We start from the raw sequence: 14086 nt of genomic DNA, 5'->3' as shown, positions 1-14086 counted from the left end.
ACTAGCAACTAATGAGGTAAACATGCCCTCACTGTGTATATCAGAATTCAATTTTACATTAGAATTGTATATAGAATCTGAGAACACTGTCCAATTTTTTCTGAAACAAACTTGATTCCAGTCAAGAATATCAAAATTTTGGTAGGTAGGAACATCAATTTAAAACTTAAAGCAATACCATTTTATGCCAAATAATAAGTAATGTAGATATTACACAGTGAAATGAGTAGGAACTCGGCATCTTTCACTCAATTTGTACTTGTTTTATGTGCTAAATTTTCAAAAATTGTGCAATATTTGGAAATCACTGGAGAAAATATAAAAAAATTAATTGACAATTGAGAAAGAAGGAAGAGGGGAGGAAGGAAGGAAGAACAAAGGAACTAGAGGAAGACAATGTCATTGTATCATACGAGATATATTAAGCATCATTTACAGAGGTGATGATATGCTTTAAGAACATGGATTCTGAATAAATGCACTCACCTTGGTTAAATGAGGATTGGGATTAAAACCACAGAGGCTACAGACAGTGGTCTGACACTCAGTGCATGTGTTAAAATTGGCCTTTTCTGGAATATGCAACAGAAGTTCAGTGGTATTGCAAAGAGGACAGATGGTTTTAGAGAGGCCTTGTACTGGAGTCTGTGCTACAGATGGAGAAGTTGGTGGTGGTTGTGGAGTTTTCTCAGTTACCATTTGGCTTACTGGTTTTGTAGACTGCTGAGCTGAGGGCTTTGCTGGTCCAGGCTGCTGAGGTGGAGGCTTTGCCTGGCTAGGCTTCTGAGGTGGGGGCTTAGCTGGGGCAGGCTGCTGAGGTGGAGGCTTAGCTGGGGCAGGCTGCTGAGGGGGTGGCTTTGCAGGGGTAGGCTGCTGAGTTGGAGCCTTTCCTGGCCCAGGTTGTTGAGCTGGAGATTTTCCTGACCCAGGCTGCTGAACTGGAGCCTTTCCTGGCCCAGGCTGCTGAACTGGAGTCTTTCCTGGCCCAGATGGCTTAGCTGGAGACTGTGGTCCAGGTTGTTGACCTGGGGCTTTTGGTGTAATGGGCTGCTGGGCTGGGGACTTTGGCCCAGGCTGCTGAGATGAAGGTTTCTCTGACCCAGCCTGCTGAGCTGGAGGTTTTATTGTCCCTGGTGACTGGGCCAAGGGCTTCACTGTCCCCTGCTGTTGAGCAAGGGTCTTCCCTGGTTGCTGGACTGCAGGCTTTGTAGGCCCAGGTTGTGGTTTTTCAGGTCCAGGCTGCTGGGCTGGAGATTTTCCAGGAGTTGCTTGCTGAACAGGTGATTTGGATGGGCTCTGCTGTGTGGGTTTAACTGGTTCTCCCCGAACTAAGTCTGACTGTTTGGCCTGAGGCCTGGCTGCATCTCGCTGAAGTGGTGATTTTGCCTGGTCTGTCTGAGCAAGCTGGGCAGGTCCATGAAGTGGCTTTCCTGTACCAGGAGGTTGTGGTTTAATTTTTTCTGGTTGCTGAGAAGATGCTGATTTTGGAGAGCCATCCTGCTGAAGTGAGTCCCTAACAGGTCCTTGCTGCTTGGGAACAAACTTCGGTGACTGTTGCTGTGGTGGAGGTTTTGTGATTCCTTCAGGTTTTCCCTGATCCTTTTGAGCTACTTTTTGTTTCTTGGTGGCTTCTTCCTGGGATACCTCGGAGTCTGATATTAAATCAAAAGGGTTGAATTTATTTACAACAGAGGATACAGCACTTAAAGGGTTAACTTCAGAGAGAAAACCAGGCATCATGCTAGACTTGTGCTCTTCCTTAAAATCAGTTCTGGACTTTGATTCTTTCAAGCTAATAGTGGAAGGACTCCTTCCGGGTAATTTCTGCTCTGACTTAAAAGTATCTGTAGTTCTACTTTTACTGAGACCAGGTTGAGCTGGACGCCCAGGGTCTGGAGGTTTTCCTGGTTGCTTTGGAGAATGACTACTATCCAACTCTTGTTTCCTAGAAAAGAAAAAAAGTGAAAACAGTAGAAGTTACTTCAAATCAAAATAATATTAAAAGGCTATCACTTTGTTATATTCCTCAAAATTAGAACGCAAAAATGCAAGAAGAAATAATTAGGTAGCATTCTGTGAGTGATCATAATGTCTTACTAGTTTTTTAATATATGGATAGAAATTTTCAACAGGGAGATAAAGAAACAATACTTGCAAAAATTAAGATACAGTTTACAAATACTTATAATGAAAATAATTTACATATATACTTAATTGACTCTTCCCATACTTAAAACCTAATTAAGTATACATTTAAATTATAAGCCTAACTAAGTCAATGCAATGTCCTATTGTAGTTCTCATGTGGTCACCAGTGCATCTTCTTTTAATTAAAAGTTATGGCCACAGAAAGTCTCCTAAGTACTAGGATCATCAAGAAGTAAAAATATTGATTTTAAATTGTAGGAGTTTGCTTGACTTTGAAGCTGTACATTAGTTACATAAGTCATACAATGTGACATTGGGGGGTTTTGTACTGGAGGATACATGTTATCTTTCTAGGGACACTAAGCAATTTGATAACCTATTCATACTTGCTCTATCTAGAAATATGCATCAAATACTGTACTTATTCAACTTTATGGAATAAGGACTTCTACTTTCATTAGACATTCTTGAAAAACCCATCTTTTTATTAAGACTAATGTTATTTTTTCAAACAGATAATTCTTAATCTGAAATTTCCAATGTTAACAACACATGCTTAAAGCATCTTGAGATACAGTCTGATATCCAAGTAACAGCAAGCTAGGTATGCCCACCCTCCCACAATCAGGAAGTCTGTTACTTTCGTAAAGTGAATACAGTGATCTCTGTACTCAATGTTTGCTCTAATAATCTTATTTATTATTATTAACATGGGTATAAAGATGTAAAAAGTAATTTTAAAGTTTCCTTTAAATTTGTAGAAATATATATGATGAATTTATTTAAAAAATCATTGTAAATATTATTAATTTTAAATGACTATGGTTAAATAATTAAAATAGGTGTTTCTTAATATAAATACATATAATTTACCTAAACATCACATTAAATATATTTTAAAGTAAGCCATTCTTTACAAATAAAGTTGCAACTAAAAGAATATTACGCATTATAGTGTTACAGAAAATAAGTATTTTGTTTGCTATATACTGCTTTTTAATTTTAAGTTATATTTTTCTTTATCTAAAGGAAACAAGGGTAAAGAAAGATTCAAAAGCACCTAAAATATGATATGATCACAATAAGGCTCCACAGATTTTAAATCGGTGTACCAAAATTTACCTATTGAAGTACAATACAAATTTTTAAATTTTGTACCATGCAATAATATGAGTTTTTCAGAACTTCCCTACTGATGTAGAAATCTGAGTACAGATCATGAAATAAAACACAGAAGAAAGAAGCACTACTTAGAAATAGTAAAGACTCAGAAAGAAACAATCTATAAATGGCAATGTAGGCAAATATTTGTGATAATAGTAAATGCCAAAATTGAGAGCAAGCTCCTTATACCACAAATTATAATTTTATGTACTTCCTACGAACAGTAATATTTTAAAATTCTTCCTGTCAGAAAAGATCTATGCAGCAATGAATATTGTTCTACCATGTAAACTTAAATTTTGGCTGTTGCAATTATGTAAATAAAACACAGAGATCAAAGAGTGAGAAATAGAAAATCATTAAGAGAAGATATCAGCTTAATACCAAACAAAAACATAAAGCTGACTTCCTTAATTATGGTCTTCTGTGAATTTTTGTTGTTTTAGCAGTTGTTTTGTTAAAAGAAAGTAACTAAAATGTAATCTGTGCCTTGCACACTGGACCATGAACCCTAGAGACAGTGTATTTCACTCATCTTTTCATCACTAGAACCAAGCCTGGAAACTAGTAGATGGGCATTAATGTTTGATGAATTAATGAATAAATGAATGGTTAACAATGAGCAAACTGATGAATGAACATATCAGGTTTTTGTTTTACTCTAGATTAATGTTTCTTGAATTCTTTTCACTTAAAATTCTTCTACAGGCTTTCTCCCATACTAATGGAAACATTCCACACTCATTTTAGAACCTGGACTTGTCCTGTTGCTGTGGGGAAAAAAAAACAGCAGTGCAGGTGGCTACTCAGTAGGGGAGGACCAAAGGAATACTAACAGAAGTAATCAATTCAGCCAGGATTCTTATATTCTCAGAAAAGTTTTCTAGTAAGTCCTTCTCATATGACAAACCTCCAGCCATAATAGAATGAATAGAAGAATTAATAAAATTGTACTTCCCTAGGTCTACAATGAATAAAAAATCTAGGAGACTTTTATCTGTAACTGCTTTCTACTTGTAGCTTGTAGGTAGTCAGGTTTAACGCTATCTCCTTTTTCATTTTACTATTGTCATCCCCAGAGCAGAATTTTTCTTTCAAACATTAGTAGAAAAAATATTTCAACTAAAATAAGGTCAATATGTATGCAAATATAAGAATGTAAAAGCAGCTGAAATAATAAAATACTTTTGGATTTTCATAATATTCTGTAAGATTAGTATTATTAGTCCTATTTAGAGACAAGGAACCTCAGGCATATATTGGTTGTGAAGTGCATGTAATTTGCTATGAGTCAGTTAAAATCAATAGAATAAGAATCTGGTTTTGGAGCTGCCAATCTTTGTTTCTTAAAAGTAAAAAAATAAATCTCAGCATGTCCAATTTCTCTCTCTTTAACATCTGAACTTCAAATAATGTGGATATATTCTCATATACATATATATAAATTAACATGATTCTAAAAGTCTAAATGACAGACCTATGTTTCTCTGCTTATCATATATGTGGACAATTTTCCAAAAGTTATGTACATTTTACAGAAATCTTTTAGTAATGATATAAGCATTTTGCAAAAATCAAAAATATTGTTATTTGAGCATCTGGAGGAAGCCTTCACCAAGAACTATTTAGGTCACAGATTACCTGTTCATAACAGTTTCACCATAACAAACTTATGAGTAGAGAGATTTAAGAGTATATTTTCTAATAAAATACTACATAAAGTAACATTTTATGGGCTGAAATAATATTTCTCAGTCACTCTCTGAATAGAAAAAAGTTAAGAATCTAAAAATCAAAGACAACACTTTTCTTGGTATTTGTAACCAGCATGCTAGACCTGTTGCATGTGCCTCTTTGGAAAAATTATAGATGAGCTGGCATACATTTCTAAAGGGCTAATAAAAAATACTGTACCATGTTATTATCCTATGAAAATCTAGTATATGAACAATAAATGTTTTCTAAGTCAAGTTTTCATGAAGTAAATAAAATAAATACATATTGTAAACTACTATTGAGGGTAATAGAAAAGTCAGGCTTTATATTAAAGAAATGGTCCAATACATGAATATTATTAAATACCAAAAAGCATACTTAATATAATGGGGCAAATTTCCACCAGTAATGATTTTTTTTCAAGATAAATAATGGTTTTACCTGACAGATTTTCCACATTTAAGGTATTATGTGACAATACTGTCACCATCCATAAATTTTTCAATTTCTCCTATGTTAACTTTAATATTTTAATTATCTGGAAAAATTATATGTTTATATGATAGTGACTATGCTAAAATGCTCCCATTTTATGAATTAGAGGACTATACATTGATATGTCCAGGTCTTTTGTATTTTCAATATCTTTAAAAAAGTGCAGATTTCCCTTCAGTGTCATAAAGATGGAATGATTTCAGGACCATGGAAAGAGACTTGTTCTCTGCTGAAGGACCAAAGTTAGTTTGTTTACAATTATAAAAGCAGGGCAAGCTCAATGATTATACCCTCTTTGTACTTTAATTTGAAAACAACTAATTTATGGGATGAAGAAAAATAGAAAAGGAAGTGAATATGTTAATTTCAGATTAGCTGTCATAATGGCCTATACAAGTTGTCACTTATTTGTTTTGTTTTTTAAAGTGTGTACTGAAAACTAATTTTAAGGTAATAAAAATTCACATGTTCTTCCATAAACTGAAAGTCACTTTTGCATAAAAAAGAGCAATGGTTTAAAAATGACATATGCTACTTCAGAAATACATGTACAGCACCTGCTCTGCTGTGACCAAGCCATCTGTTTAATGCCACAACATATTTCAGGGTCTCACAACTGAATGTATAAGGTGTGTTCATTCTATGCTTTCTACCTAAACAGCTTCTGTTCTCCTCTGGGGGTAGGGTGAGGAGGACAAATCACTTCCAGGGAGATTAAGGGTATTGTTATAGGGTTATTTAGACAACACTAGCAGAGAAAAAGACCCCGAAAATGCTGAGAAGGTTTAAACAGATAACAGGTAAACACCCAACCCAGCTCTATCCATTTTCTAACACGTCCGCGTTGTATTAATGGAAGACTTCCAGATTAGTAAAACACTGGAGGGCGTCTCTCCATGCCATCCTAGAGGGAAAAGGTTCCAAAAGGCCAAAAATCACAACCCAAAATCACAGTTCCAAGAATGCAACCCTTTACTATCCCACTAGAAACTCCATAATGCATCATTTTTATTACGCCCATGAAAAAGCTTTTGATCTCTTTATCGCCACCCCATTAAGGAGAATGAAATGAACGGAGGCGACATATATGTACCGCCGTGCTAGCACATACGGGTTGGCACATATGTGCACGAGAAGCTGTACATATATGCCCGGACATATACAGCATGCTGTGCGTGCCTGTGCATGGAAGGCGACTCCGCAGCGGCCGGGGGAACGCTTCCCTTGGGCAGCCCCTGCGCCCTTGACATGACAGCAGCGATCTGTCTCCTTTCCTCTTCGCTCAGCTGGCTCAGATCCGCCTCCATGCCGGCCGGGATCACGGTGTGCAAGGGGCTCCCCGCCCCGCCGACCCCTCCTCCGGCCGCAGCCGCCGCCAGCCCTTCGGGGAGCCCTTCCCCTTCCAAGCTCGCCTCGTTGCCCATGGCTCAGGGAGACTCGGGGCCGCTGCGCTCCCGCCTTGCGCTGCGTCCCGGTCGAGAAGCCCGCGGCCAGAGGAGCAACTGGAGCCGGGTCTGCCTGGGGCGTGCAGGCTGCTGAGTCCCTGGTTCAGCACCGGCACCTCTGCCGGGAACGCCGGGCGGGGATTAGTCCCGTTTGCAGGTGACGCCCGCCTGAGCCGGTGCCTCCTCCATGTTGGACAGCGCCAGGCAACCTTTGCAGAAGACGCCTCCAGGACGCCGCCTCAACGCCCCGAGCCGGGGAGAAGCAGATCTGAGCGGTGCCAGCCGGGCGCCGTCCGCCCCTCCCACCGTGCCCCGCCTTCTGCCCGCGCCCTAACTGTGCGCGTGCGCCTCCGAACAGGTGATGCCCGCGCCCCTCGCCCGGCCCACTCTGCGTCGCGCTGTGTCTCTCTTCGCTCTCCGCACCGATTTAAAGGAGCCGAGCAGGAACACTGCTAAAAGCCAGGACCAAAGAGCAGACGTTTCTTTCAGGCATATTTCAGGATGCCTCAACTTGAGTTTTAGCCGACCAGATTTAAGGGGGAGCCGGGAGGCACTGGAGGGAAGTGTCTGCTTCTAGCTTTGGTTCCTGGGATTTGTAGTTTCTTTCTTTTTCTTTTTCGTTTTCTTTTTTTCTTTTCTTTATTTTAAGAGAGGATTTTTAAAAATCCTAGGAAAGGGTTCAGGTAACTGAAAATGAAGAAGAAAGACCCCTCATACCTTTGAGGGACATTTCCCCGAAGGAGCGAAGAATGGACTTTGCATTTAGAACTTTCCAATTAGATTAAATCTATTTAAAGTGATACATAAGCAAGCAGTTAAGGTTTTTGAATCCTTATAGCTTGTGTTGAACTCTCAATGGAGTACACAAAAGTAAAGGATTATGGATAATGGGAAATTTTGCACTAGGGAAACATCTAGATTGTTAAATTTTAAAATGTTATTGTGATGTTGAAATATTGAAGACAAGATTTTTATCCCCTTCCTCCTCCACTCCACGCCCACCTTTTTTTTTTTTTTAACAAATATGGAGAGAAGATCCTATAAAGGTAGAGTGAGTCACACAACTCTTAGCAGTAGAGCTATAACTAAAACTTAACTTTTTCAGATACACATACACTTTTCTTGCCACTCCTTTTCTTAAGCGGGAACTATTTCAGTCAGCTGTATCCCTGGGTTTTTGTTGTTATTGTTTTGTTTTGTTTTGTTTTGTTTGTAGATGGACGCGATACCTTTATTTTATTCAATTAAGTGTTAGTCGTGCCCCACACATACCTGCCCCACCACTGAGCTACAACCTCAGCCCTGTGTTTAGCTGTTTTGAACAAAAGACCTGACAAGAACAATTAGAGAAAGAAAAGTTTATTTGGGGGCCCACAGTTTAAGTAATCTCGGTCCACAGATAGCCAACTCCATTTCTAAGGGCCTGAGGTGAGATGGACAACATGGTGGAAGAGTGTGGGAGAGAACTGGGAACATGGCACCAGGAAGCAGAGAGAGAGAGCTCTGCTTCACAAGGACAAAATATAAACCCCAAAGGCAGGGAACCACCTCCACCAGTCACATCCTACCTGCTTCAAGTTACCACCAAGTTAATCTCTATGAGGGGATAAATGCACTGATTAGGTTAAATTTTTCATGACCCAATCATTTCACCTCTAAACTTTCTTGCATTGTCTCACACATGAGCTTTTGGGGATATCACATAACTGAACCATAACAGGACTGTTCTATTTCAGCAGTGGATTTGCAATTAAAATTTTTCTATTTACATTTTCTCTCAATGTAAACTTAACACCTCAACTGTTGAGGTTAAATTCAAAAGCTAACAATTCAGAAGGAATTAAAAAAAAAATCAAAGGAATAGGTTGCTCAGAAGGTACATTTCCAAGTTTTTTCTATAATAATTATATATCTATATGATAGATACTGTGCTTTTTACTTGTTTTAAAACTAAAAAGTAGCACAGTTATAATAATTAATGATTATATTTGTTGGTTTTAAAGATGGCTAGTTGTCAATGTCATATTACTGGCAAATTTCTTAAAGAAACTTTGAGTAAGAATTGATTCTCTGATAACATACTGAGAATTTTCAAAGTCAAAATTGCAGGAATCACTCATTGAAATAAAGAAGAGAATACTCTTCACTTCAAACAAATCAAGATTAGGCAATGTAACATTCTGATGGCCACTTCGGTTGTCAAATATAATATACTCATAACTCCTAAAAGTGAGTTTTCTTTAAGAAGGACGTAATTAGGTACAGGAATTGAATCATAATCCCTTCTCTTTCAAAATAGGTAGTTGCTCCATGGTCCAGGCTGCCTGGGGATGAGTAGCATTCATAGATGAATATGAGAAAAAGGGAAATGGTTTACATGCTGGCTGTTTTCTCATAATATGCTCAGGTTTTGTGAGAATAAAATAATATTTGATGTTTCACATCCACAAACCACAAGTTTAAAATTGATAAGATGAATAATCTTTCAACTTCTAGACCTAGAGTAGTAATTAAGCAGAGAAAATATATTAATTCCATATTCTTTGTCATTGTTAATGAAAGGAACCATTGAAGAAGAGAGAAGTAATTGATAATCAAAATACAAAGTCATATTGCTAGATAAAGAAAAAAGCAATAATTTACAAGATATGAATATTGTGTAGCCCATTTTGTGAAGCTATAGATTTGCTTTCTCTTTCCCTCTTCTTTTCTAGGAGCAAATATCCTCAGAAAACAGGAGAATGAGTTGTATGATAGGAAGAATAAATGGACTGTGAAACAAGAACTGATGTTGATGGCACTTTGGAAATATTTTGATTGTCCTCTTTTTAAATTTATTTTGCCTTTTGGACCTTTATAACTCTGAGTTTTAAAAGAGCTTTTATTTTTCTCTAAATCTTCAATTTGGGGTTAGGTTGCTTGTACTTCCTAAGTGGTTTTGATCTAAGGAGAAACACTAAAGCAGAGTCCAGGTATATTCCTTATGTGTGAATTTTTAGAAATCAAAGGAGCAAATATGAGAAGTTAAGTGCTGCAGATAGTTTTATGAAATTTCTCCCTGATTAGCAGAAAAATATCAGATTAGTTTAATTCTGTAAATGAAATGATAGTGCTATATCCAAAAATTTTTTTGTTCCTTGTTCATTATTTATACTTAGTGCAATAATAATGTGAATTTTGATGTAATTCAACAAACTGATAGTTCATATCTAATAAATTCAACTTAATAGGTTGGTCATGAACCAATTTCTGAAAACCTCTACTGATACATACTTTATGTCCATTAAAATGGCAACTCCATTGAACCAAAGCTTTTCCTTTCATTTAAATTTTGTCTCATTTTCCTAGGTAGTTTCTAATTTAGTAGATAGAAGCCAATGTAACCATGATAATTCAAAACAAAACATGACTAGAGAATGATACTTGGGAAGAGGGTAGAAACATCTACCCATGTCCTTGCAGATTCCATTCATACCAGGATTAAACTAAAACACCATCTGTATACTGCTGTATATGAAATAACTGATTAAATCCAAGACTTTGCAAAAGTTGCAGTTAAAAAGATTTCAAATATGTAAAATATGTAGTCTCACTAGTTTTTAAATACCTACAATTAAATTATCTTCATATAATTTGCCTATTAAACTAAAAATATTTGCATATACTTATTAAACTCTTTTTATAAAGTAATAATATTAATATCATTATGATAGCACTAGTGAATGTTTTGTAAAAATGGTCTTTTTTTTTTTTTTTTTTGCAGTGCTGGGGATCGAACCCAGGGCCTTGTGCTTGCAAGGCAAGCACTCTACCGACTGAGCTATCTCCCCAGCCCAAAACAGGTCTTTTGTAACTTAAATTTGAGAATATAAATTAATTCAGGCTTTCTGGAAAACAATTTGGCAATAGTTATTTAACAATAGCCTTAAAAAGATTCTTAATCTGTGATATATTTCTGGAAATAATTTCTAAAGAATCATTTGAGTTATGAAAACTGGTTTTGTGAAAAAGATGTTCAGTGATTGTTATGTATGATAACAATAAATTTAAATAACCATTACTGTCTCAACACATAAGAATGAAGAAATAAAATCTGGTACAAGGAGGTAATAGTACTTTATGAAAATATTTATTTAAAATATAAGAAGTTGTAACATGGAATATACCATAATAGTGTTTTCATGTGATGTGTTGAGTGATTAAACTCACACTAATCATATTCTATCTTTAAAATACATGACCTTTTCTGTATGATGAATCCGTAAGCATATATAGAAAATATAGCTTATAATTTTTATATTGGTGCATATAGAATGTTCTTTTTTTAAAATAATGTTCCTTCTCTAACAGGAGATGATAGAGGATTGTATTCATGTAGTGAAGAAGAACCTGCAGTGGCTTAAGGTTCAGCATTTCATTTTTTGTGACAGTTGAGCTGCTTCTGAATTGCTGCTCTCAGCCATTTTTGTTAACTCTACTTTAAAGTGGGATTTACAGCTAGAGTGGAGGAAATTCAGTGAGATTACAGTTGATTATGAACTGGTTTCCCAATTTTAAAAGAAAAATCATAAAGATGTCTTAGAGAAAACTTTGAAATAGATTTTTGAAATTCTGACATCTGAAACATCATTTTTTTCTTTAATACTATTCCAAAGTTAATCTGTAATTTAAATGAACAAGTCACTTATATTTAAACTATGTTCCTATAGACATATGGTGTATAAAATAGTCATAAAATTTGTTTGTCACTTTAAAATATTATGCAAATTAAAATATATTAATAATTCATGTTATATCTTAGATGATTAAGCAATATTTGTCAATTTATAAATAAACTTTGAAATCTACTATATAGAAAATGGGGACATGTGTGCATGTCTTATTCTTGATGATTTTTGATTGACAATGTCTAACTTTAAATCCTCTCTCTGCCATCTTATAACTACTTGGATATATATGTCAGTGCTTTTTCAGATCTTGAGGTTCCTGTAAAAATGGATAAAATAATATGCTACTTCTCTTCATGGTTGTGACAATTAAATGAGAAAAAGTGTGAATGTAGTTGTAAATTATCAGATGTACTATCCACGTATGGTAGATGATTACAATACTGGTCCTCAGTAAATCACAATTACCCATATCCAGCACTCTTTAGAGTGGGACAAACACACCTCCCATCAAGAGGTAAGGTTGATTTCTTTACCCTGGACTGGAACTGAACACTTTGTTTTTTTAACCAAAACTATGTGGGGGTTGGGAGTATCATATAATTTTCCAGGTTAGCCTTCCAGTTTTGGCCTCTGTGCATCCTAAGAACTCAAAGTTCTTAAAAAGCCCAAGTTGGTAAGACTATGTGGAGTAAGAAGCCTAGCTATTCTGTCCTTTAGCCATCTCAACTGAGGCCTTAGTAAAGCCCCTGAAAGCACACTGACCCAGTTGAGATCCCTGCTGACTACAGTTCAGTAAACAGGTGAGAACAACAAAAATATTCAGTCAACCCAAAGAATAACAAAAGGCATTCAGGGCATTGAAAGAATACAGAGCTTTATATCCAAGTCGATACACATTGCACACATAGGCAAAATAGCAACTGGAGTACAAAAAGTCATCTGACATCTATGTTTCAGTCAATAATATCGTATGTGCTGAAGTGCAAGGTTTGTTGTGGTTTTAAGTGAGCACCATAGTTTTCCCACATGCTAATTCCAAGCTCATGGGAGAAAATGTTGTTAGATTTTTACCTTGTGTAGGTCTGTGTGCAAGCAGAAAAAAAAAAAATACATGACTTTCAATAGGGATGTGGAAAATGTAATTGGAAAAAAAATCACAGATTACTCATATTGCAGTGCTTAAATTCCTAACAGAGTATTGCATGTATCTATAGCTATTTTGAAAATTGTTACTATCAGGGCCTCACCTCAAGATAATTAAACCAGAATCATGAGGTAAGTTGACAGCATCAATATTTTTAGAGCTCCCTAGAGAATTATAATATATAGATTTGGTTTAGGACCACTGCTTTGAAAGGATAGCAAGTTTAAATATCAGAATTACAAGACCAAAGACATAGAAAGGCACTTGGGATGCAGTCTAGACTTTTATTTGAAGCTGTAGCAAAAGCTATCATTAGAAAATTTTAAAGAAAAAGGTAGAAGGCACAGATTACCTTGTTTAAATTGGTATATCTGCATTTGGAATATGGGGTACAGTTCTGGTCACTGCATTTGATAAAATGCGTGATAGAACTAGAGAGGCACAGTAAATTAAAGAAGATTAATTAATCACTTCATTCTGGAAGATTGAAGAGGGTGCTGTAGCCTATTACTGAAGAATATGAACATGAAAGTTCACTCAAATCTGATAAACTGAAATTAAAGGACTTTTTGAATACATGGAAAAATCACTTTTAGTAAAATAAGCAAAGGTCTGGTTCACTTATTTTTCTACATCTGATACTAGGTGAAAGATGCTTACTCTTCACTAACATCAGTATGGGGCAAATGTCCAACCACTTTTAGAATTGTTTGACCTTATAACCAGATTCCACCTCTGAAAAATGTGTTGCTTTCAGGTCTGGCACAAAGGAATTCTAGGGTATGCACCTCTGAAACACAAGGGATGGAATCAACAGGTTCACTCCAAAGTTTCCACGGATTGAAGGTAATAAAGCCATTGGGCAGGTTCCCTAAGAGTGACTTTGTGTGGAATTCTACTTTCCTTGGGCTGTAGTTTGGATCTTAAATGTCCCCCAAAGGCCCTTGTGTTAATGATTTCATCCCCAGTGTTGCACCTTTTGGGAGATGAGGAAAACTTTAAAAGGTGGGTCCTAATGGGAGGTCTTTAGGTCTTTAAATAACTCTAATACCTCAACCCCATCCTCGCTTTTTTTTTTTGCTTCATGGCCATGAGTTGAGCAGTTTTGTTCCAATATGCTCTCATCATTAGCCTAAAGCAATAGGACCTATTCTTCATGGACTGGAACCTGCAAAACTATGAGCCATAATAAACCTTTTCTCTTTATAAGTTAATTATCTTGTATAAGTTAATTATCTCATGTATTTCATTATGGTGACAGAAAGGTGACTAATAAGCCTTCCTTGAACAGTTTTGTCAATGTT

At 36.3% G+C, this 14086-nt stretch overlaps 1 protein-coding gene across 1 annotated transcript in view; it reads right to left on the bottom strand.

Annotated features, from left to right (window-relative positions):
• The window catches only part of Pclo (piccolo presynaptic cytomatrix protein), a 423596-nt gene extending 416445 nt beyond the window's left edge, over window positions 1–7151 (bottom strand). Inside the window, exons 1-2 of the mRNA XM_047560916.1 lie at window positions 6703–7151; window positions 487–1945 (exon numbers count right to left, since the gene is read on the bottom strand). Of these exons, the coding sequence (XP_047416872.1) occupies window positions 487–1945; window positions 6703–6947 (1704 nt within the window). The 5' untranslated portion in view covers window positions 6948–7151. The remainder of the gene's footprint in view (window positions 1–486; window positions 1946–6702) is intronic.
• Window positions 7152–14086: the final 6935 nt, after the last annotated feature.

Source organism: Sciurus carolinensis, chromosome 8, assembly GCF_902686445.1.
Source record: "Sciurus carolinensis chromosome 8, mSciCar1.2, whole genome shotgun sequence".
NCBI lineage: Eukaryota > Metazoa > Chordata > Mammalia > Rodentia > Sciuridae > Sciurus > Sciurus carolinensis.
This window is presented reverse-complemented; position numbering and strand designations above follow the sequence as displayed.